Source organism: Piliocolobus tephrosceles, chromosome 7, assembly GCF_002776525.5.
Source record: "Piliocolobus tephrosceles isolate RC106 chromosome 7, ASM277652v3, whole genome shotgun sequence".
In the NCBI taxonomy this organism is placed as follows: Eukaryota; Metazoa; Chordata; class Mammalia; order Primates; family Cercopithecidae; genus Piliocolobus; species Piliocolobus tephrosceles.
This window is the reverse complement of record NC_045440.1, coordinates 128,609,747-128,632,373: the sequence shown is the minus strand read 5'-3', so window position 1 is coordinate 128,632,373 and position 22,627 is coordinate 128,609,747. Positions and strand designations below refer to the sequence as shown.

At 41.0% G+C, this 22,627-nt stretch overlaps 1 protein-coding gene across 2 annotated transcripts in view; it reads left to right on the top strand.

Moving 5' to 3' along the window:
* Positions 1 to 21,936, top strand: part of WASHC5 (WASH complex subunit 5) — a 63,885-nt gene extending 41,949 nt beyond the window's left edge. Inside the window, exons 18-28 of one of the 2 annotated variants that reach the window (XM_023224133.2) lie at positions 505 to 684; positions 2,384 to 2,508; positions 3,741 to 3,903; positions 4,342 to 4,444; positions 4,536 to 4,615; positions 8,563 to 8,666; positions 9,505 to 9,634; positions 11,120 to 11,216; positions 16,016 to 16,169; positions 17,511 to 17,598; positions 21,519 to 21,936. In XM_023224133.2, coding sequence (XP_023079901.1) covers positions 505 to 684; positions 2,384 to 2,508; positions 3,741 to 3,903; positions 4,342 to 4,444; positions 4,536 to 4,615; positions 8,563 to 8,666; positions 9,505 to 9,634; positions 11,120 to 11,216; positions 16,016 to 16,169; positions 17,511 to 17,598; positions 21,519 to 21,575 — 1,281 coding nt within the window. In that variant the 3' untranslated portion in view covers positions 21,576 to 21,936. The remainder of the gene's footprint in view (positions 1 to 504; positions 685 to 2,383; positions 2,509 to 3,740; positions 3,904 to 4,341; positions 4,445 to 4,535; positions 4,616 to 8,562; positions 8,667 to 9,504; positions 9,635 to 11,119; positions 11,217 to 16,015; positions 16,170 to 17,510; positions 17,599 to 21,518) is intronic. The other variant, XM_023224125.2, reaches the window with a different exon arrangement.
* Positions 21,937 to 22,627: the final 691 nt, after the last annotated feature.

The window sequence follows — 22,627 nt, the reverse complement described above, 5'->3', positions numbered from 1 at the left end:
TTGTATTTTTGACGGGGTTTCACCACGTTGGCCAGGCTGGTCTTGAACTCCTGACCTCAAGTGATCCACCCATCTCAGCCTCCCAAAGTGCAGAGATTACAGGCATGAGCCCAGCCTATTCTTTATTTTTTTAAGATTAAGTCTCATTCTGTCACCCAGGCTGGAGTGCAGTGGCACAGTCTCAGCTCACTGCAGCCTCCACCTCCCAGGTTCAGGCAATTCCCCTGCCTCAGCCTCCCAAGTAGCTGGGATTACAGGTGCACACCACACCTGGCTAATTTTTATATTTTTTTAGTAGAGTAGGGGTTTTGCCACATTGGCCAGGCTGGTCTTGAACTCCTGACCTCAAGTGATCTCCCTGCCTCAGCCTCCCAAAGTGCTGGGGTTACAGGCGGGAGCCACCACACCTGGCCTGCTATACTATTTAAGGTCTAATTAGATATTAGAATTAATAGTTGACAATCTACTCCAGTGTAAGAGCCTTATGTTTCCCCTTTTCCACAGCCAAGTGAACTGATGCCCAAGCTGAAAGAGTTGGGAGCAACCATGGATGGATTCCATCGTTCTTTTGAATACATACAGGACTATGTCAACATTTATGGTCTGAAGATTTGGCAGGAAGAGGTATCTCGTATTATAAATTACAATGTGGAGCAAGAGTGTAATAACTTCCTAAGAACAAAGGTATCGAATAAATTTTAATATTCTTGACGATATTTGTTATTTCTCATATTTAGAGTACACATCCCAAACCTCAGAAATGTCAACAAGAACGTTTATTTATTTACTAAAACTCTGTAAACACTACTCAGTACCTTCAGAGTACGTTCAGGAGCCAGGAGGGTTGCAGAAAAGTGGACATGGCATGTGACCTCTGGGAGCTCACTGTCCTAAGAAGGCAGACATCATTAAATGGCTACAGAATGAAGCTGTTTGTTGTTAATTGTTATAACCCAAGTGATTGACAGTTCAAAAGACTTTTAGGACTCCTTTGTTTGGGCTTGGCAGGGTGCATACTGAGGAGTGGAATTACTGGGACCTATAATGGGTAGTTCTGCGCTTAACTTATTGAGGAACTACCAAACTGTGTTCCACAATAACGGCACCATTTTACATGCCCAACAGCAGTGTACGAGGGTTCCAGTTTCTCCATGTCCTAACCAATGCTCGTTATTTTCAATTTTTAAGATTACAGTCACCCTAGTGCACATGAAGGTATCTCATCATGGTTTTGATTTGCATTTCTCTAATGGCCAATGATGTTGAACATCTTATTGGCCACTTGTATGTCTTCTTTGGAAAAATATGTATAAAAGTCCTTTGCCCATTTCTTTAATTGGGTAAAAAAAGAATACCAAATGCATAAGTGCCAAAACTGAGAAGTTGATTTTAGTAAGTAGTTAACAAGGAGCCACTCTGCAAGTTTTTATGTGGGAACTGACATGATTTAGGTGACATTTTCAAAAGTTTAAGTCTATTCCAGCCTTATGACATTTTGGATTTTTATATTACATGGATGCATGTCAACTCATAAGACAGAAAGCCGGAAGTTCCCATGCCTCATCTTAGTTCTTGCTTCTTCTTTGTCACTTCACCTTTTCACAAATGTTTCTTTGTTTTTTATAAATGTTATATGTGGTATTTCTGGGGGACTATTATTAATGCAGTTTTAGAAGTTTCTTCTTCAAAACCAAGGAAAAGGCCAGGTACAGTAGCTCATGCCTGTAGTCCCAGCTACTTGGAGGCTCAGGCCGGAGGACTGCTTGAGCCCAGGAGGTTGAGACTGCAACAAGCTGTGATCACACCATGGCACTCCAGCCTGGGCAGCAGAGCAAGATCCTGTCTAAAATAAAAAACCAAGCCAGGCACAGTGGCTCACACCTGTAATCGCAGTGCTTGGAAAGGCCGAGGCAGGTGGACCACCTGAGGTCAAGAGTTTGAGACCAGCCCGTCTCTCTAAAAACACAAAAATTAGCCAGACCTGGTGGCACATGCCTATAATCCCAGCACTTTGGGAGGCTGAGGTGGGAGGATCACTTGAGATCAGGAGTTCGAGACTAGCCTAGCCAACATGGTGAAACCCCATCTCTACTAAAAATACAAAAATTAGCCGGGCATGGTGGCATGCACTGGTAATCCCAGCTACTCAGGAGGCTGAGGCAAAAGAATTGCTTGCACCCAGGAGGTGGAGGTTGCAGTGAGCCAAGATCACACCACTGCATTCCAGCCTGGGGGACAGAGCAAGACTCAATCTTAAAAAAAACACCAAAGAACCTTTATTATCTCTCTTTATGCAATATTATATTTGTAAAATTATGTGAAAAAGAGATAAGTAGATTATCTTATCAAAGGTGTACTAAATATTGATGGGTTTGTTTTCTAGATTCAAGATTGGCAAAGCATGTACCAGTCCACTCATATTCCAATACCCAAGTTTACCCCTGTGGATGAGTCTGTAACGTTTATTGGTCGACTCTGCAGAGAAATCCTGCGGATCACAGACCCAAAGTAAGTGTATGTGAATTCTACAGAGCCCTGAATACCGTAGGCAGTCTCATCTGCACCTGCATCCCTGTGGCACAGCCCCTATTCTAATCACGGGGGTCCACTTGTCAACTCATATTCTGACCCTTTAGAGCAAGGGTCCCTAACACCTGCACTGCGGACTGGTACCGGTCTGTGGCTTGTGAGAAACCAGACCACACAGCAAGAGGTGAGCAATGGGTAAGCAAGCATTGCCACCTGAGCTCCACTTCCTGTCAGATCAGTGGCAGCATTAGATTCTCATAGGAGCGTGAACTTTGCGTGTGAGGGATCTAGGTTGCGCGCTCCTTAGAAGAATCTAATCTCTTCCCCCACCCCCCTGTCTCCACAAAATGATTCTTAGGTCAACACACAAGCACTTGTGATAGTAACAACTGTTTATTGAACGCTTACCTATGCGCTCTTCTAAGCACATTATACACATCCAGTCATTAAGCCATTTACAGCAATCTTATGAGATGGGCATTATTCTTATTCCCATTTTAAAGATGAAGTAACTGAAGCACAGAAAAGCTTAGTCATTTGCCCAGCATCACAGTTAATAAATGGCGGACCCAGAATACATTCCAGGCCTTCTGACTCCAGAGCCCAGCTCCTAGGCACTGTGCTGTGAAGGGCAGACTGCATAGCTTTGTATACAGCCAATCACTTCTGAGTCTAAAAAGAATCATTTGGAGAGGACCAGAAGATGGCATCTACAAGTTTCAGGAACTGAGAGGAAAAAGCAAATTGCTTTGTCGTCATAGTCTCAAATGTTAGGTAGCGTGTGGAGATTCTAAGTTCCTTTTTTACCAAATGGAAATGACACAAGGCCTTGTTTTGTCTCCAAACTGGAAATTTAAATGAAGGCTGCGTAGAGAGACAAGTGGGCTCTGAAGTCTTCCGGCCTGACAGCTGAACCTAACCTTGTCTTCTCCGCATGATTCCAAGTCAGCAGCCTAACTCAATGGAAATAAATGACTGAAACCAATGATATGGCACAGGGCAGGAAAAGGGGGTCAGACCAAATTTCACCTTCCTGCTCCATTGGGTGGTCACTGGGAAGATGCCTTGGGTGCCTGAATACAGAGTTAGAAAACACAGATCATGTAACTCCTGTTCTTCCTATTTGGTGCCGCATGTCCTGTTGAGTTCTAACATCTCTTTAAGGATGAATTCTGAGCCGTTCTGGGGTTTTTGCGTTATTTTCATTTTAGAATGACGTGTCACATAGACCAGCTGAACACTTGGTATGATATGAAAACTCATCAGGAAGTGACCAGCAGCCGCCTCTTCTCTGAAATCCAGACCACCTTGGGGACCTTTGGTCTAAATGGCTTAGACAGGCTTCTGTGCTTTATGATTGTAAAAGAGTTACAGGTGAGCCTTTTGACTTTCATGCCTGTTTTCTGCCACCCTGGGGGAGAGGCAAGAACATATCTTGGGCAGTTTGAACTCACTTAACCTTTCTTCCATGATTTCTTACACTGACTTTAGGCATATGATACCTACTGGATAGATAAGAGCTGGAGATAAACTAAAACTTATTTGGCCAGCATAGTACTTTTAGGATTAGACTGTTTTTGTGAGTTTCAACTTGGGAAGATAAGACTTTTTAATCCTTGAAACCAGTGACTTTTCCTAGCAAGGGATGTTTCTAATAGGAACCTGAAGTTGCTTCTTTTTGCAGTCATCCTATTTAGAGGTTTTGTGTGACTTAGGCCCAGTCTCTGTTCTGCATAGCATTTTAGGTAACTGGAGTATTTGCTTGTTTAATTCATTATGTTTGGTTCTTTGACCATGCCTTCTTGTTTTTAGAATTTCCTCAGTATGTTTCAGAAAATTATCCTGAGAGACAGAACTGTTCAGGACACTTTAAAAAACCTCATGAATGCTGTCAGTCCCCTAAAAAGTATTGTAGGTGAGTGTCCTGAAACTAGCCTGAGGTGGTGATGACACAGTAGTAGCCTTTACGAATGTACTAAAGAGAAAATTGTGTTTTAACTTTTCAGCGAATTCAAGTAAAATTTATTTTTCCGCCATTGCCAAAACACAGAAGATTTGGACTGCGTATCTCGAGGCTATAATGAAGGTATGTTGTAGGAGAGAGAGTGACAGCCAATACTTACATTTTTTAATTTTTCGTTCTCTTGTAACTTTGTTGCCCAAAGAAAGCTACTCTTCTTTCTTTTGTCATTAAATCAAAAATATTTTAATACTTCAGTTTATCATTTTAAAATTCATTCTGTTTATCTCCCTTTCTGGATGTGTTCTTGACTAGGCTTTTTAGGAGCCTAGCGTTTCCCTTTTGTTCAAGAAAACTGGCTCTTTGTAGAATGCCTTTTGGGTAGAGGTGCTTTTATATATGAAAATGGAACTTTCCCTTGCACAGTAATACTCCCTTCTTACATAACAAAGTTCATTTATACGCACCTCATCTGCTCCAAGCTGCTGTTAGAACAGAACATTGTCTCTCTCCCCTCTTGTATCTGCATAGATGTTAGGGAGCCAGGTTCTTTGGGGCATAAATTATCCTTGTACTATGCATAAAGCACTCTTACTTTGGAAATGAATAAGAAAGACAAATGAAGAGATTAATTTGCTGGATGGAAGTCTAACTTATTTTAGAATCCGGCTGCCTACTTTCCTGCCTTTACTCAGCAGCGGGAGCGCCCAGGGACCCCTGTGTCTTCTATGAGTCTTCTTTCATCCTCTGATAATCTGAGATCGTCAACGGCCCGTTCTTACACACCCATTACACTTAGGGCCATTGTCAGTTGCTGTGAGAGACAGAGTAAAATGAAACACGACCGGTCTCCTCAGAAAGCCAGCTCACAATCTAGTAGGAAAGAGTAGACTTCCTGGTGGAAAACTATGATGTGTGGTCAAAAGTATCACATACCGTAGAAAAGTCTAGAATTCTAGAATGCTAAGGGAATTTTGAAAAGTTCCATTCTCTGACTCCCAATTATATAAGTTTCTCATTGAGACAGCACTCATTGATACCTCAGTCAAATTCACAATATATTTCCCATAATTTTGGTGACTAGTAGTAGTAGTTGTTGTTTTTTGTTGTTGTTGTTTGAATCACTAAACAGAATGGGTAAGGCAAGGAGCCCGTGGCTCTGCTAGATGTCCTGTCATGATGTGGGTCTGCCTTCCCGTAGCCTCATGATTGTCAGATATTAAGCACTTCCCAGGCCAAGTTTCTAATTGCTGGAAAACCTTTTAGGAGGATTAAAAAATCACCCGAGTTTGGACAGGTGTGAATTCCAACTCTGTAGGAGACCTTAGGGGGATTACAGGGATTCTTCCAAGAAACTGGAAGGTTTTCCCCTTGCCCACCGGAGGGTTCTCAGTCCAGTAGCTATTACAGACCCTTATTGGTTATAGTTGCCAGTAATTCGGTAACAGCCACATGACTGTGTCTGAGTCAGTGATCTTTAAGTAAAGCCCCCAAGGACAAATTTGTCTTTTGGTCTTGAATTAGGGTGCTTACAGTCACTGAGCCAGTGTTAATGATCTAGAACAACAATGGAAATGTTCTGTGCTATTCGATGATGACAGCAGCTCCTAGCCCTTTGTAGCTATTGAGCTCGTGAAATGTGGGTTGTGGGACAGTGAAACACAATTTTTAATTTTATTTCATATTAATTTAAATGTAAATAGCCGCACGTGGCTAGTAGCTGCTGTACTCAACAGTGCAATGCTAGAAAAATCTTGGAGAAAGAATGATAAGCTGGATATCTCCAAAGAGGCAAATGAGTAGGTAGAATAAATTTCTCGTCCGTCCCAGGCTCCTTAGCCTCTCCAGTAGCTTATTCAAGCTTGAAGTGCGTGAGTACCAAAAATAGAAAACAGCACTAACAAACACTCATTGTGCATTAAACGGGAGCAATAAACTATTTATAGAAATAAACTGACTTTATTTCTTTTTCCAGTTCTAGATTGATATTTTCAAGAGGATCCTTGGCACACAGTATACTAGACATAGAAAATTAAGCAAAGAATTATATGGGCCAGATACAGGGTTTCAGGGACATTTTTACACAGCCTGAAAGAACCTATTATTTTCTTGGCTTTGTTGCATTCTAATTTTTAAATAATGCTACTCTATAAATTAAAAGACTTACTATTTATAAATAGCATTTTTGGATTGACGTGTTTCACGTAAATAGAATAATAGTCTTGAATGAATAGTGGTCAAAAATAATACATCTGAGGTCGTTTAACACTTTTGACCATTGCAAGCTCCATTTAGCTAAGTAACTTGTTCACTCTTAGAGAAGGCCACCCTCTTTCTCTTTTTCTTTTTTTTTGAGACAGCCTCGCTCTGTCTCCCGGGCTAGAGTGCAGTGGCGCAATCTTGGCTCACTGTAACCTCTACCCTCCTGGGTTCAAGTGTTTCTCGTGCCTCATCCTCCCAAGCAGCTGGGATTACAGGTGTCCACCACCACACCCAGCTTATTTTTTTGTTTTTCGTAGAGAGTTTCACCATTTTGGCCAGGCTTAGTCTCGAACTCCTAGCCTCAGGCAATCAGCCTGCCTTGGCCTCCCAAAGGGCTGGGATTGCAGGTGTGAGCCACTGTCTTTTCCTTAACTTTTCTCTGCACTCAGCAACTCAGAGGAATTGTGTTGATTTTCACCTTATTGCTGCTTGCATTATAATACTGGCTTCTCTCCTCTTCCCACCTCCCTCCCTCCCCTTTGCCAGTCTTTTAGGAATACTTTGTCTAGAGTAGAAAAGAAGACATTTATAGGCAGAAAAGGTTAGAATATGCTATTGACCTTCTGATGCAGACAACATTATGGGGGCAAACTGAACTCTCTCAAGCCTGACCCAAAGATCACTTCCTATCATCCAACTATTGTAGATAATCTCCAAATATCATTTATGCTCATAGCTCCTTTTAAATTACCATTGTTAATCCACCATCCTAGCATAACTCTGTATCACAGATTGTTCTTTGAATGGTTAATTATGTTTCATTACAACTGGCTTCCACTGTTCCCCTCTATGTTTTGTTTTGTACATTCAAAAACATTATTCTGAAATGGTGTCCATAGGCTTCACGAGATTCCCAAAGGGATCCAAGGCTGTATTAGTCAATTCTCACATAATAAAGACATACTCAAGAATGGGTAATTTGTAAAGGAAAGAGGTTTAATTAACTCACAGTTCAGCATGGCTGTAGAGGCCTCACGAAACTTACAACCATGGTGGAAGTGGAAGCGAACATGTCCTTATGGCAACAGGAAAGAGAAGTATAAGCAAAAAGAGAAAAGCCCCGTGTAAAACCATCAGATCTTGTGAGAACTCACCCACTATTATGAGAACCGTATGGAGGTAACCACCCCCATAATTCAATTACCTTCCACTGGGTCCCTCCCACAACACTTGGGGATTATGGGAACTACGATTTGAGATGAGATTTGGGTACAGACACAGCCAAACCATATCAGACACACAAAAAAAATTAAGAACCCTGGATTAAGGGGCTATCGTTGTTAAAATTTTCATGATAGATTTTATGTAGATTATTTGGTAATCCAGATAATTATAGAACCTATAATCCTGGGTGGCCTGGACAGACTTAATATTCACCCAATTTGAGAATACTAGTGTGAAATGGCATTCCTAGGACTTGAGAAAGTTCTGTTTAGGGTAAATAAAAGGAAGTGAGACTTCTCACAGCAGCTACTAAATGTGGAGCACTTATTCCAAAAGGTTAAAAATACAGCATCAAAAAAGATACCTTTGATACATGAACAACTGAACATTAATAGATCACTTTGTGAATCATAGACTTTGGGATGTTTTTAGGTTGGGGTATGGGAGTCCATCCAGACATCCCTTGAAGGGCCTCTGGTGCTCCATTAGGTCCAGTTCTGGTCTTAGATCAGTTCAGGAAATCCTTATTTTTTTTCCTGTGGAGTGTTGTGAAGGCCCAGTGAAGAATTGTTGTCTTTGTGTTTACCTCCTCACTGTCACTCCGAAATGCTTGAATGCACTACTTGTTCTCTCTTGCTTGTGCACAGGTTGGACAGATGCAGATTCTGAGACAACAGATTGCCAATGAATTAAATTATTCTTGTCGGTTTGACTCTAAACATCTGGCAGCTGCTCTGGAGAATCTCAATAAGTAAGTGCCAGGGGTTTGAAACAACCTTCCGTGGGCTTGAATTGTTTATCATCTAAGCGCCCCGGTTTCTTCAGTGCTTACTGTTTTAAGTTATTTTTGGGTGGGAGGTCTGAATTTATAGGCTTCCTTGCCACGGATAATCAAATCTGTCTTCAGGAGCCTCTTTCCTCAATATTGTCCCTCCATTTATCTCTGTCTCTCACTCACTTTTTCTAATGGATTCATGTATTCATCTGGCATGTACTGATCACATGATTCAATACGTGTCCGCTGAATAAATGAATTCATTAGAGAGAGCGAGCGAGAGACACACCAGACACTGCTGGATACTTGCACAGGTTTTAGAAAGCAATTATTACCGAAATCCACAACTGGCTTTTTACAGGGCTGATTACTCATCATCCAGAGGGCAGTTGGAAGTGTGTTGTTTACTAAGAGTGGTTGTGGAGGCCTGTCCCAGAGGGAACTCATATCCTCCGCCTCGCCAGCAACCTGCTGTCGTTTGAGGCTGCCTACTACCAGATAAATAATCCCTGCTTCTCACTCACCAAGTCAGTGCTTTTGACAAAGCAGGTATTAAGAACAATTCAGTCAATATATGACAGTTTGAATGGTGAATGCATTTGATTGAGGTTGATTCCAAAAGATAAAGTAATTCTAGGTCAAATTTTCCACTTAAAACCAGTCACAGGCATGGATTGAGAATTAGCGGGATCAAGCTCTCATTTTACAAATGAGGAAACTGAGGCTTGAAAAGATTACGTCACCGGCCTGTATTAACTCTTGTATAAACTCATTTAATCGCTAATGTTTATCTCTGGGGTTTTTCTTCGTTTAGGGCTCTCCTAGCAGACATTGAAGCCCACTATCAGGACCCTTCACTTCCTTACCCCAAGGAAGATAACACACTTTTATATGAAATCACAGCATATCTGGAGGCAGCTGGCATTCACAACCCACTGAATAAGGTGAATAATTAAAATATATAATGGCGGGGGTGGGGGTACAGAGTGGTATTTGGCCTGGGTAACAGATTACTGTGCAGAAATACCAGAGGAACCTGGGTTCGGACCCCAGAACCTTCATTCCATTCAGTTCCCTGCCCTTTCTAAGCAATCACCATACTTTCCCTGCCTGGCTCGGGTCTGGGAGAATCAAGTGCTATAGCGCTGGTGAAAGCTCATGACAAAGGGGAAAGTGCTGCATCCCTGTAAGAGATGAGTTTCGGGTTTCACTGGGGTTTGCAGTTCAGTCATCAAGGCGCAACAAACCCAAAATGGTAGCATTGATCTGTCTTGCCAAAGATGCTTCCCCTTGTGGCTGACGGTAATCCCAGTCATCACAGGAGCTACAAACTCTTTCCTGCAGTTGTGAGCTCAGAAAACCTCTAAGAACTGAAAGTTTTTTCATAACTCAGTGCCAGGTCTCTCTGCGTGGCCAAATCTGTCCTGAGCTGACATAAGGCTGTTTATACTAGTTATTTATCCTCCTTACTATAAACATTCATATATTTTGATGCAGACTTTGATTATAGTGACTTTGATTATAGTGCATTACCCTAGCCCCATATTGTCTTTCTAAAATCTATAAAATTTGAAATTCTGAAATCTGTATTATCCCTTGTGTTTTGGACGAAAGATTATAGACCTGAATAGTAGCTAACGTCTTGAATAACAAGTGCACTGTCTTAACCCTGATGGTGGATTATCTCACTTCATCTCACAACAAGCCCTGTGAAATACGCCATTATGAGTTGAGGAACCCGAGGCTCAGAGAGGCTAGCTAGCAAGTGGAGGAGCCAGGCAGTCTGACCAGAGCCTGTGCTTCTGACCTGTGTGCTACCCTGTCTCCTGTGGAATCAGCCAGCTGGGAGTCTGGACCTGGCCGGGTACGCCCTGACTATAGTTTCTGCCGTGACATCTGGGAGACTGCTCTTTGACAGTGCCTAGGGGACAGCAAATGACAAGAACTTTCCTCTCTTTCTACTTAGATACCACCAGTCACTGCTACATGGATCTTTTCCCTCTACTCTCCCTCCTCCTCCTCTCCTTCTTCCCTCTTTCCATCTCTCCCTCTTCTCCCTCCCACAGTCCCCCTATATTCCCCTCCAGCTCTGCCTCAGCTGCTCTTCATTTTGCCTTCCCCTCCCATTCTTGCTCATCACTCATTCCTCTCGCCCTTTATTAATGACATGAACAAGATTCGGGGGAAAGTCATTCTAAGCAAAACCATTTTCTTTCCAGAAGAGCAAATGATGATGTAGGTATTTATGTGGGCAGGGCCAGGTGTGTTAAACAGAACTCTGAAGGCAGCAAATTAATGGAACCATCCACATTTCAGGAAGGCCAAAGAGCAAACTGAAGTAAAATGGAAGATTTTCATTTGGAAACCTGATCTGTGATATTGTGCAATGTGAATTAACCATCCATTTTTCTTACCTTTTCTCTTTCCAGATATACATAACAACAAAGCGCTTACCCTATTTTCCAATTGTCAACTTTCTATTTTTGATCGCTCAGTTGCCAAAACTTCAGTACAACAAAAATCTAGGTATGTATGACATTTGTTATTTGCTGTGAGTAACAATACCGACAGATTAGCATCTCACTAAATAGCTCTTTGTATGGAATTCCTGTGTCAGATATGAGACCTTTTCTTAGTTAAATTCATGTTTATGAAATTCAAGTCTTTATGCCTCTGAAATACAGTACCTTTTTATGAACTGTAGACAGTGGATTTATTGTTATTTTATTTTATTTTTTTGAGACAGAGTTTTGTTCTTGTTGCCCAGGCTGGAGAGACGGTCTTGGCCCACTGCAGCTTCTGCCTCCCAGATTCAAGTGATTCTCCTGCGTCAGCCTCCCAAGTAGCTGGGATTACAGGCACATACTACCACGCCTGTCTAATATTTTTGTATTTTTAATAGAGACAGGGTTTCACCATGTTAACCAGGCTGGTCTCAAACTCCTGATCTTAGGTGATCTGCCTACCTCGGCCTCCCTAAGTGCTGGGATTACAGGCATGAGCCACCACACCCGGCCAGATTTATTTACTCTTTTTTAAGTACACTTATTTATTTATTTTATTTTATTTTTGAGACAAGGTCTCAGTCACTCAGATGGAAGTACAGTGGCACAATCTCAGCTCACTACGGCCTTGACCTCTCGTGCTCAAGAATCCTCCCACCTCAGCCTCCTGAGTAGCTGGGCCTATAGGCGCACACCGCCATGCCCAGCTAATTTTTTGTAGCGACAGGGTTTTGCCATGTTACGCAAACTGGTTTCAAACTCCTGGGCTCAAGCGATCCACTTGCCTTGGCCTCCTAAAGGGCTGGGATTACAGGCATGAACCACCGTGCCCAGCCCTAGACAATGGATTTAAAAATCAACCAAGTATGGTCCACCTCAGTAAGGATTCACTGTCCAGCTTGTAGAATGTGAGGGACTTTTGTTTTGATTCTCTTCTTTAATGTTTAGGCAGCTAATTGTGGTGTGAAAGAGACTTATTTTGGTTGATGTTCTGTTCTTTCAACAAGATTCATGTGCCAGCTGTGTATCTGGGACCACGATGGGAAAAGTAATAATATAGTTAAGGAGATAAGACTAATATTTATACATGAACATCTAATATTATGTGTATGATTGTATGTCAGAATATTCAGTACAAACAAGAGACACCAAAGCCTTTCAATATGTCTGTTCTCTCCGGGAATATAACCCTAATTTATTTTTGTCATTGGTCAGAATATTTTTGTAGTCATGTAATAGACACCCAAATGTTTCCTCTGCCTTCAAACTTTATATCCAACTAAATGACATTTTTAAAAATCCACTATAGATTTTAGTTTACTTTAAAAGCATTATAAGAGCATTTCTACAAATGTAATCATTTTTTCTTAACTAGAGATTCCTAAATATATTTCTTCCTTACAGTACTTTCCTATTTCATAAGCTTTTTTAGGATGAAAATGTGGAATCTCTTTAATGTTTTTTTTCTCTCATTCAAAAGTAATCATTGATTCTAGACACTACGTCCATGACAGTGTCTGTGATTATCACAGAAGGCAGAGCATGATCTCAATCAGTACTTGCTGTAGGAGGGAGGGAACCAATGTGTGTTTGGAATCTAGCTTCACCACTTACCACCTGTGTGACTTTGGCCAAGTTACCCACAAACTGAGTGCCCAACAGGTACTGAGTCCCTTTCTATATATTGGTCAAAATCAATTTAAAGGGCCATCCCAAGCGTAATGTAAAGGTTCATCTGAAGATTCAGAGATTCATGTTCTCTCTCCGTTCTCCTTATGTTAGTATTCAATAGAAATATATGATTCTTGATAATGAACTGTCAGTGCAGAAAGAGTCTTCTTTTCATTAAAGAATAACTTTTTGTTGACTTCTCATTCTAATATTTTTTCTTTGTGTATATGATTAGGGCCTGGCACCTTGATTGTAAAGCTGCTTATGGAAAATATCATTGTCTCTGGAATTCCCAGATCTTAAAACAAAACATGACACAAAAAAACTTTATGTATCCTAGAAATATAGTATTTGTAACTGACTGTAATTCTTCTCATCAATAAGACTGATGTGTTAATGCAGGAACTAAATTACAGTAGGACTGAGGAAGGAACAATTGTTTGGTATCTTGGTGGATATTCAGTTGCTCATATAAGGATGGGACTGTCTCTAGACTCTCTATTCTGTTCCATTGATGTATTTGTCTTTTCTTATGTCAGTAGTGTCTTGATTATTGAAACTGTTGAGTCTTGAAACTGTATATCCAAAAAACATTTATTTAACCTTGTAAACACCATTCTCAAGATTGACCTATGAAATGCATACCTGGCTTGGTCTGTGTTTGAAGAAAGAAGCTTCTGCAACAGCTAGAGCTAGTTGTAGAAGTGTTTGTTGTTAACATCACTCTTGCTTTCCACCTGGAAAGGATTATTTCTCCATACTGAGTCCTGTTAGGATTATTCCTCCATGTTCTGAATTGCCAAGGCCAAGGTTAGGTTATTCAGGATCACTTGTTTAGGCTTCTCTGGTTTGGGGAAGAGATTTCCCAGTCTTCACAAGAACCCAAATATGGGATCTGAGGGTCTGTCTAACCAGTTAACTTGATAAGAAACTGCCAGCCCTTTGTCCAAAGTGGTTGTGCCAGTTTCACTCTCACCAAGAGTGAGTATATGTGTACTCCACATCCTCGCCATTATTTGGTGGCGTCAGTCATTTTCATTTTAGCCATTCTTCTTCTTCTTTTTCTTCTTCTTTTTTTTTTTTTTTTTTGAAACAGAACCTCACTCTGTCACCCGGGCTGGAATGCAGTAGCGTAATCTAGCGTAATCTCAACTCACTGCAACCTCCGCCTCCCGAGTTCAAGCAGTTCTGCCTCAGCCATCTGAGTAGCTAGAATTACAGGTTACAAGCATGCATCACCATGCTCGGGTAATTTTTGTATTTTTAGTAGAGACAGGTTTCACCATGTTGGCCAGACTGGTCTCAAACTCCTGGCCTCAAGTGTTCCACCCGCCTCGGCCTCCCAAAGTGCTGGTGTCTTGTTGCAGCTTTAATTTGCCTTTCCCTGATGATTAATGATTTGAGCACTTTTTCCTGGGCTTATTGGCCATTCCTTATATCCTTCTCTGTGAAGTGCCTGTTCTAGTCTTTTGCTCGTTTTTAAATTGTTTGCGTTTTTATTACAGACTTGTAGGAGTTATATATATATATTATGGATACAAGTTCTTTGTTAGATATATGTTTTGAGAATATTTTTTCACAAATTGTGGCTTATCTATGTATTTTCCTATAGGTAACTTTAATGAGCAGAAGTTTTTACTGTTGATGGTGTCCAATTTATCCATTTTTTTCCTTTATAATTACTCCTCGTGTCTTGTCTAAGAAATCTCTGCCAGACCAGGCACAGTGGCTCACGCCTGTAATCCCAGCACTTTGGGAGGCCAAGACAAGAGGAGCACCTGGGGTCAGGAGTTTGAGACCAGCCTGGTCAACATAGTGAAACACCTGTCTCTACTAAAAATACAAAAATTAGCCAGACGTGGTGCCACACGCCTGTAATCCCAGCTACTTGGGAGGCTGAGGCAGGAGAATTTCTAAAACCTGGGAGGCAGAGGTTGCAGTGAGCCAAGATTGCACCACTGCACTCCAGCCTAAGTGACATAGTGAGACTCCGTCTAAAAAAAAAAAAGAAAAGAAATCTCTGCCTTCTCCAAGGTCACAAAGATATCTTTGATATTTTTTCTGAAAGTTTTGTAGTCTTCACTTTTACATTGAGGCTAGTGGTTCATCTCTAATTGTTTTTTGTGTACAGTGTGAGATAGGGGTCAAGGTTTATTGTTCCCCCATAAGGCTATCCAGTTTCAGTCCCATTTGTTGAAAGATTTATCTTTTTTTATTATTTGGTATGTTTGTGGCTATTCAATTACTCATGTAAGGGTGAGACTGTCTCTAGACTCTATTCTGTTCCAATGATCTATTTGTCTGTTCTTATGCCATAGTGTCTTGATTATTGAAACTGTACAGAGAGCTTGAAATCAGGCAACCTAAGCCTTCCAACATTGTTCTTTTTCAACATTGGGTTTCTTCCTGAAGACCCTAATCTCATCTCTGGTTTCCCATGCAGCCATCCAGGCAGAGGTCAGAGTCTCCACATTTTGGCAGAAATCTTTAGTGTGGAGGCAGGTACAGTGGTACACACCTGTAGTCCCAGCTTGAGCCCTGGAATTCAAGGCTATAATGTGCTATGATTACACCTGTGAATAGCCACTGCACTCCAGCCTGGGCAACATAGCAAGACCCCATCTCCAATTTTTAAAAAAATCTTTAGTGTAAAGGTCAGGTTTGGTACTCATTCACTTCATAAACGTCCTTCTTCCACTGTCTTGATTTCTGCAGATTCTTTATATGTAATACTCAACATTTGTTTAAAGATATTCTAAAAATATTTTATCCAGCTTTTCACTTAAGATAGTAGTTCAGGGTTATCTAGTGTGTCATGCTGCCATTAATAGAAGACAGTTGTAGTGATTTTTTTTTCTCATTTACATTTATCTATATCCTTAAAAATTGCTACAATAATGCATGTTGAGTAATTCAAAAGAACCAGTAATGATAATTACAAAATTTAGTAACTGTTTTATTGGTTTTGAATCCTTCAGACCGCTGGAATATCCCACCAATCCTGTGGCTAATTCAAAATTATGGCCCAGAAAATATCATCTGCCAGAGAGTATATGGGCCCCAAACATTTTGACCTTCACAGCGTTAATATTTAATGAATGTTGCCGAAGGCAGTTACTTCATGTGGTGTTGCAACTTGTCCCCTTTCAGGAATGGTCTGCCGAAAACCGACCGACCCAGTTGATTGGCCGCCACTTGTCCTGGGACTGCTCACTTTGTTGAAGCAGTTCCATTCCCGGTACACTGAGCAGTTCCTGGCGCTGATCGGCCAGTTTATCTGCTCCACGGTGGAGCAGTGTACAAGGTACAGAAGACCAACCAGGACTACATGGGACTTCTTGTCACGAAACCTAACTTACACCTCGTATTGCCAAATTCCTCTTCTTATCGCCCTAATAGAGATGGAAAATGGTTGCTCACCCTTGTCTATAAAGCAAGTCAGGGCACACCTCCTTGTTTAGAGCAATGACGGGTGTGCACATCCTTAGTCACCCTGCCAGGGGAACTCCGTCAAGTCTACTCACAGTGATTTTCTAGGAGTGACTCACGACCGTGATTAGTAATTACCATGGGGAAGAAAGTGCAGCCCTGTTCCTCTGCACTCTTGGATGCAGCTCTTTGATCTCAGCGAGCCCCTGCACTCCTGCCGGGCCACTGCCAAGAGATGATTCCACTCACTTCAGTGGGAGTCAGAGAATATGTCAGTGTGTCAAAGCCCGGGCAGTGTCTGCGTGTAGAGAAGCAGATTTCACAGGAGTTGCTATTTGATACGGTGCTTATAAAGCTTTAATTCCTGCCATTTCTTTTCCCCTGCCCCTAAATGTGGGTTTTCTGAGATACAGAAAAAAAGTTATTTCCATGAGATGCTGGGTCCTATACCTCCTTCTCTGCTATCCTAAAGAGTCAGCCTGGCTAAATAACCTTTGCTGTCATGTCTGCTTGGTCATTTTTGCCACTGTAATGTAAAAAACAAATCAGAGCGGCTGGGCATGGTATGGCTCAAGCCTGTAATCCCAGCACTTTGGGAGGCCGAGGCGGACAGATTACTTGAGGTCAGGAGTTCAAGACCAGCCTGGCCAACCTGGTGAAATCCCATCTCTACCAAAAAAAAAACCCACAAAAATTAGCCAGGCATGGTGGTGGCCACCTGTAGGATTCACCTACTCAGGAGGCTGAGGCAGGAGAATCGCTTGAACTCCAGAGGCCTTGGAGGTTGCAGTGAACCAAGATCGCACCATTGCACTCCAGCCTGGGTGACACAGCGAGACTCCATCTCAAAAAAAATAAAGCGAACCAAAGCGATCTTCTAAGTGCACACAAAATACTACTGACTCCTAAAAAAGTGTGGGACCTGCTAGGTGTTGGATCATGTCAACAGAGGGAGATGAGTCTAAAGAGATAGCAGGGATCGTGTTGTAGATGCCCATGGAAACCATATAGAGAAGCTCACAGTTACCCTATAGGGTAGGCCCCTGAAAATATGTGAGCAAGGTAACAACTTGACAGGAATCAAGAGCATGCTCAATGTTTTTGTTCATCTTTGACTTCATTAGGTAATCTGTTGGTAATTTAGTCTTTCAGGATTCTGACCAAGGACTTATGATGTGCAAAGCAGTTAATTGATCTAAACTGTTCTCTATTATAGCCAGAAGATACCTGAAATTCCTGCAGATGTTGTGGGAGCCCTTCTGTTCCTGGAGGATTATGTTCGGTACACAAAGCTGCCCAGGAGGGTAAGTGATAGATAGTAAAGAACAACATTAATGACCTAGTTGTAAAAAGATGCTAATAATAGTGGCCCTGGACTCATCAGGAGTGAGGTCCAGTAGGTCATTCACAGCAGATGCCTCTGTGCCTCTCCACTTCTCTGCCACCAGCTCTGGAATGTCCCTGCCTTTTCCACTGTGGGAAGTGCCTTGCAGAGTTTAACACAATGCCCCTCCCGCCTCTTCTTCCTCTCCACCATGTACTCCTGTCAGCAACTCACCTGGTTCAGGAGTTAAGTGAAATGGGCAAGCCAGGAGAGAATTCCTTAAGTGGCCAGAGGAAAGAAATAATCATGGTGGTTTGTTCTTTCTGTCTCCACTGACCTGGTTCCCACAGCAAGTACAGTTAAGTGCATGCCACAACTAAATGTAGATATGAGCACTGTTTCCAAAAATGACAGACTACTTTTTACCTACTAAGACATTCTTTCCTCTCCCTTTCTCACTAGTAATTCCACTTTGTTAAGTTTTAGCTCAAAGTGGACAGCTCGATATTGAAAAATAAAAGACTTTCAATAGATACTAAAAATCCCTTGATTTTTAAAAATTAGTTGGTTAGTATTCAAATATACTTTCTTACAACACAAGCCAAAGATGAACTTTTAAAATTAACTAGCAATGTCAGTATGTAATAGTGAAATGTTAGTGGCATTTCCGTTAAAGCCAGGACTGTCACAGTGTCATGACAGCTATACAGACTCTTGCAACTACTTTTGTTATACAGGTGCAAGACAATAAGAAATGAAATGAAAATAAAATGCATATTGGAAAGAAGACAAACTCTGTATTATTTGAGATTAATTGTCTTCCTTTTTTATTTTTCCATAAGTTATTGGGATACAGGTGGTATTTGGTTACATGAGTAGGTTCTTTAGTGGTGATTTGTGAGATTTTGATGCACCCATCACCTGAGCAGTATACACTGCTGTATGTTTGTAGTCTTTTATCCCTCACCCCCCTCCCATTCTTGCCCCCAAATCCCCAAAGTCCATTGTATCATTCTTATGCCTTTGCATCCTCATAGCTTAGCTCCCACATATCAGTGAGAACATACGATGTTTGGTTTTCCATTCCTGAGTTACTTCACTTATAAGAATAATCTCCAGTCTCATCCAGGTCACTGCAAATGCTGTTAATTCATTTTATGGCTGCGTAGTATTCCATCGTATGTATATACCACAATTTCTTTATCCACTCATTGATTGATGGGCATTTGGGTTGGTTCTACGATTTTGCAATTGTAAATTGTACTGCTGTAAACATGCATGTGCAGGTATCTTTTTTGAATAATGACTTCCTTTCCTCTGGGTAGTTACCCAGTAGTAGGATTGCTGGATAACTGTCTTCCTTGAATACCCAATAGAATCATGTGAAAAACTGTTAAAATAATACAGAGATCAGAAAACAAGCTGGCTACAGAATAAATGTATGAAATAAATACACTAATCAATTAAAAAATACAGTGTGAAAAAGGACCTATTCACAGAAATAACGGGGAAATAATATAGCTAAGAATAACCTCTACAAGAAATATGAAAGAGCACTTTATTAAAAAAACTATAAAACTTTCAAATATAAAATTTGAAAATCCATATTTCTGAATGAGGGTCCTCGAATATTACGGAGATAGCAGTTCTTTCTAGTTTCTAGGTTTACTGCAGTTACAATTGAGATTTCAGGTACTTTTTTAACTTCAAAAAATATACTTTTTAAAATGTCATAGAACTTAAGCAAGTACTTTTTTAAAAAAAGATATTAAAACATTATAGCAACTATTAAGACATTATAAAACTATAGAAACCAAAATAGGATGGTACTGTATGCAGCTCAATAGAAGGAACAACGAACAAGAATATGTAGCGTAGAAACAAACCCTGTGCATACAATGGTACTTGAGGAAAAGTAGCATCTCACATTAAGGGAGAAAGGGAATATTAGTCCATAGATGTAGGTTCACACAGTTAAAAAAGAGCAGCTTCATCCCCTTTACATCTTCTGTGTTATCAAAATTAATTACAGATAAAGAGTTAGTGTGAAATATGAAACAAATAAATTAGACGAAATTTTAGGCAAATATGTATCAGCTCTCAGAACTTCCTAAGTATAAAACCACAAGAAGAAACTTAAGAAAAAGATTTAGAGATTTGATTTTTTATAAATGCTGAATGTAATTAAACAATTCTGTGTCAGTGTCTCTTAATTAAAAAACAAAAGAGGAAATACTAACAAAGGACTAGTTTCCTTGATTTAGAGTGTGCTCTTCAAATCTTCAAGTTCAGTAAGAAAAAGATGTCCACGCCAATAGAAAAAAAGCAGGGGAAGGGCAAAGGATATTAATAGGCAGTTTTCAAGAAAAGAAATAGAAATGACAGACCTTTGCATTCAAGGGACAAAAATCCAAAGAAAAGGAAAATTACTATTTCCACTTATCAGGTTGGTGAAAAGTGAAACGTTGGGCCCCCATTATTCGGAAGCATTTGGAGAAATGGGACTCCTCAGTGCTGTTAATTGGAATGTAAAATGACAGCCTTTGAGGAGGGCAATTTAGCTTTATCTATTTTAAAAAACATTTGTAATATACTTACCGTGATCCCAGCAATTCCGCTGCTAGGAATTTTACCTGCTGGATATATGTGCAAAAGTTCACCAAGATATGTGCACAAGGATGTTCATAATATAAGATTTAGCAGAGGTAAAGCAGGACACAATACTACATGATCCTAATTTTGAGTGTGTATATGTGTATGTGTAAACTGGAAGAATTCAATACAAAAGTTACCAGTTTTTATTTTCTCTAAGAGATTAAGATTTTAAAATGTTTTTAAATTTTAAACTCTGGGCTACACGTGTGGAAGGTGCAGGTTTGTTACATAGGTATTATACATGTGCCATCTGTCACCCAGGCTGGAGTGCAGTGGCGAGATCTCATCTCACTGCAACCTCCACCTCCCTGGTTCAAGCAATTCTTCTGCCTCAGCCTCCTGCGTAGCTGAGATTATAGGCATGTGCCACCATGCCCGGCTTTTTTTAAAATTTTCACTAGAGATGGGGTTTCTCTATGTTGGTCAGGCTGGTCTTGAACTCCTGACCTCGTGATCTGCCTACCTCAGCCTCCCAAAGTGCCGGAATTACAGGCATGAGCCACCACACCCAGCCTAGGTTTTAAGCCCCGCATGTATTAGGTATTTATACTAATGCTCTCCCTCCCCTTGCCCCCCACCCCCTGTAAAATTAATTTTTATAGTCTTCTGCATTTGCAAAATTTCCTCTCATTAGCAGGCGATACCTTTTTGATCAGAAAAAAAATTAAACACTGCTTCTAAAAAATACTCATCTCCAGCACTTGGAGATCACCACCTACCTCGACATTCTACCCAACTCAGCCCAATTCAGTCTTCTCAGGGCTTTGCCTAAGAACAGTTCAGGAATGTATGCCTCTGAGGGCCTTCCTGCTCTTCCCCTTCTGGCCTGGGGTTCTCATTCTCATTCCTGCCCTCCCCTACTCTCCATTCCCGTCACTTGCCAGCCATCCTGTTTTTCCTTTGTTGGTCATCGGTTAATAAAGTGTTAGGTGACCTGGGTACTTGTCAGTACTTCCCAGAGGCATGAACATTCCTCGCAGATCCAGGTGCCTTTAAGAGCCAAGGAGCTCACGTTTGGAGGCGGGAGAGCTGTACTGCATCTCCTCAAATGTTAGCAGTGCCAAGAAATGAGACTCGTCCAGAGGGCACCAGAAACAAAGGGGCTGTTTCAAGGAGTTGTCCGCCCATGGGAGTCTCCTCTTCTGTTATTGACCTTGCTCCAAGGATACCTTTTCTTTTTTGCATGAAAATTTTGAAGTTGTTCAACTATAACACCATGAATAACTTAATTCTTTAATTTTTCAGGTTGCTGAAGCACATGTGCCTAATTTCATTTTTGATGAGTTCAGAACAGTGCTGTAACTGTTTTTTCCTACTTCTTCAATGGAAGGATTGTCCTTAGATCTTCCCATCATTACTAAAATGAATTTGAAAATGAAAAGAAACTCAGTTGTTCATATAACTGCATTTTTTGCTCTCCATTATGGGAAACTTCAGACGTTCTGAGTAAGATATATCTCATGGCATTAATTAATATAACTGATAGTGTTTAAATCATGGTATTACATGCAATTTATATCATGTAAAAGCAGAACACATTTTTGTACTGCCTCTCATAAATGCCGAATGTAACTGTTATGTATAAATCCATTTAGTTTTATGTTCTAAAGAACTATTTGTGCAACTCCAGATTTTCAGTAAAATAGTATTACCAGTACCCAAAGTCGTCTCTCCTTATGATTCAAAAATTGTATATTCACCCTGTAAAAATCCCTGTTTGGAAGGTAAGAGATGACTCTGCTCGATATATTAGCTCACCCCCAACAAGCTGGCAGGCACATGGTGATAGCCAGACAAGTAGCAAATGGAGTGGCCACACAATGTGTGTCATGTACCATGGAAGTTTCCTGGTGTCTCACCATCCTCTTCCAATCCCAGATGCCCTGGGGGTCCACAGCATTCCTTCTGTAGGACTGTCTAACAAAGCTGCTCCTTCCAGTATCTTCCTCAGCAACCTGAGTCCTGCCCCAAGTCCCCGTAACTATGTCATTATCCACAGTCCTTTTTGGTAATAGCCTTGCCATAAGCTTAACTCCCTCGAAATCCTAAATCATTTCTGCATGAAAATTACCCTGAAAAGGAAGCTGCCTGTTAGCCTGTTCTCACACTGCTATGAAGGAATGTGGGTGGGGACACAGAGCCACACCATATCACTGCCATCCTACTGTGGCAACTTGAACATCAACAACTTGGATGAGAGCAAGAACGATGTTTCCACCCTGAACCTCTATGGTTATGTCCTCCTCTGGAAAGGAAGGAACAAACCAAACCAAACCAAACCCAGAAGCCAAAATCTGTTTGACAGTCATTTTGCTAGTGGTGGGGGAAGATGCATTGATTTGTAGTCAGGAGGC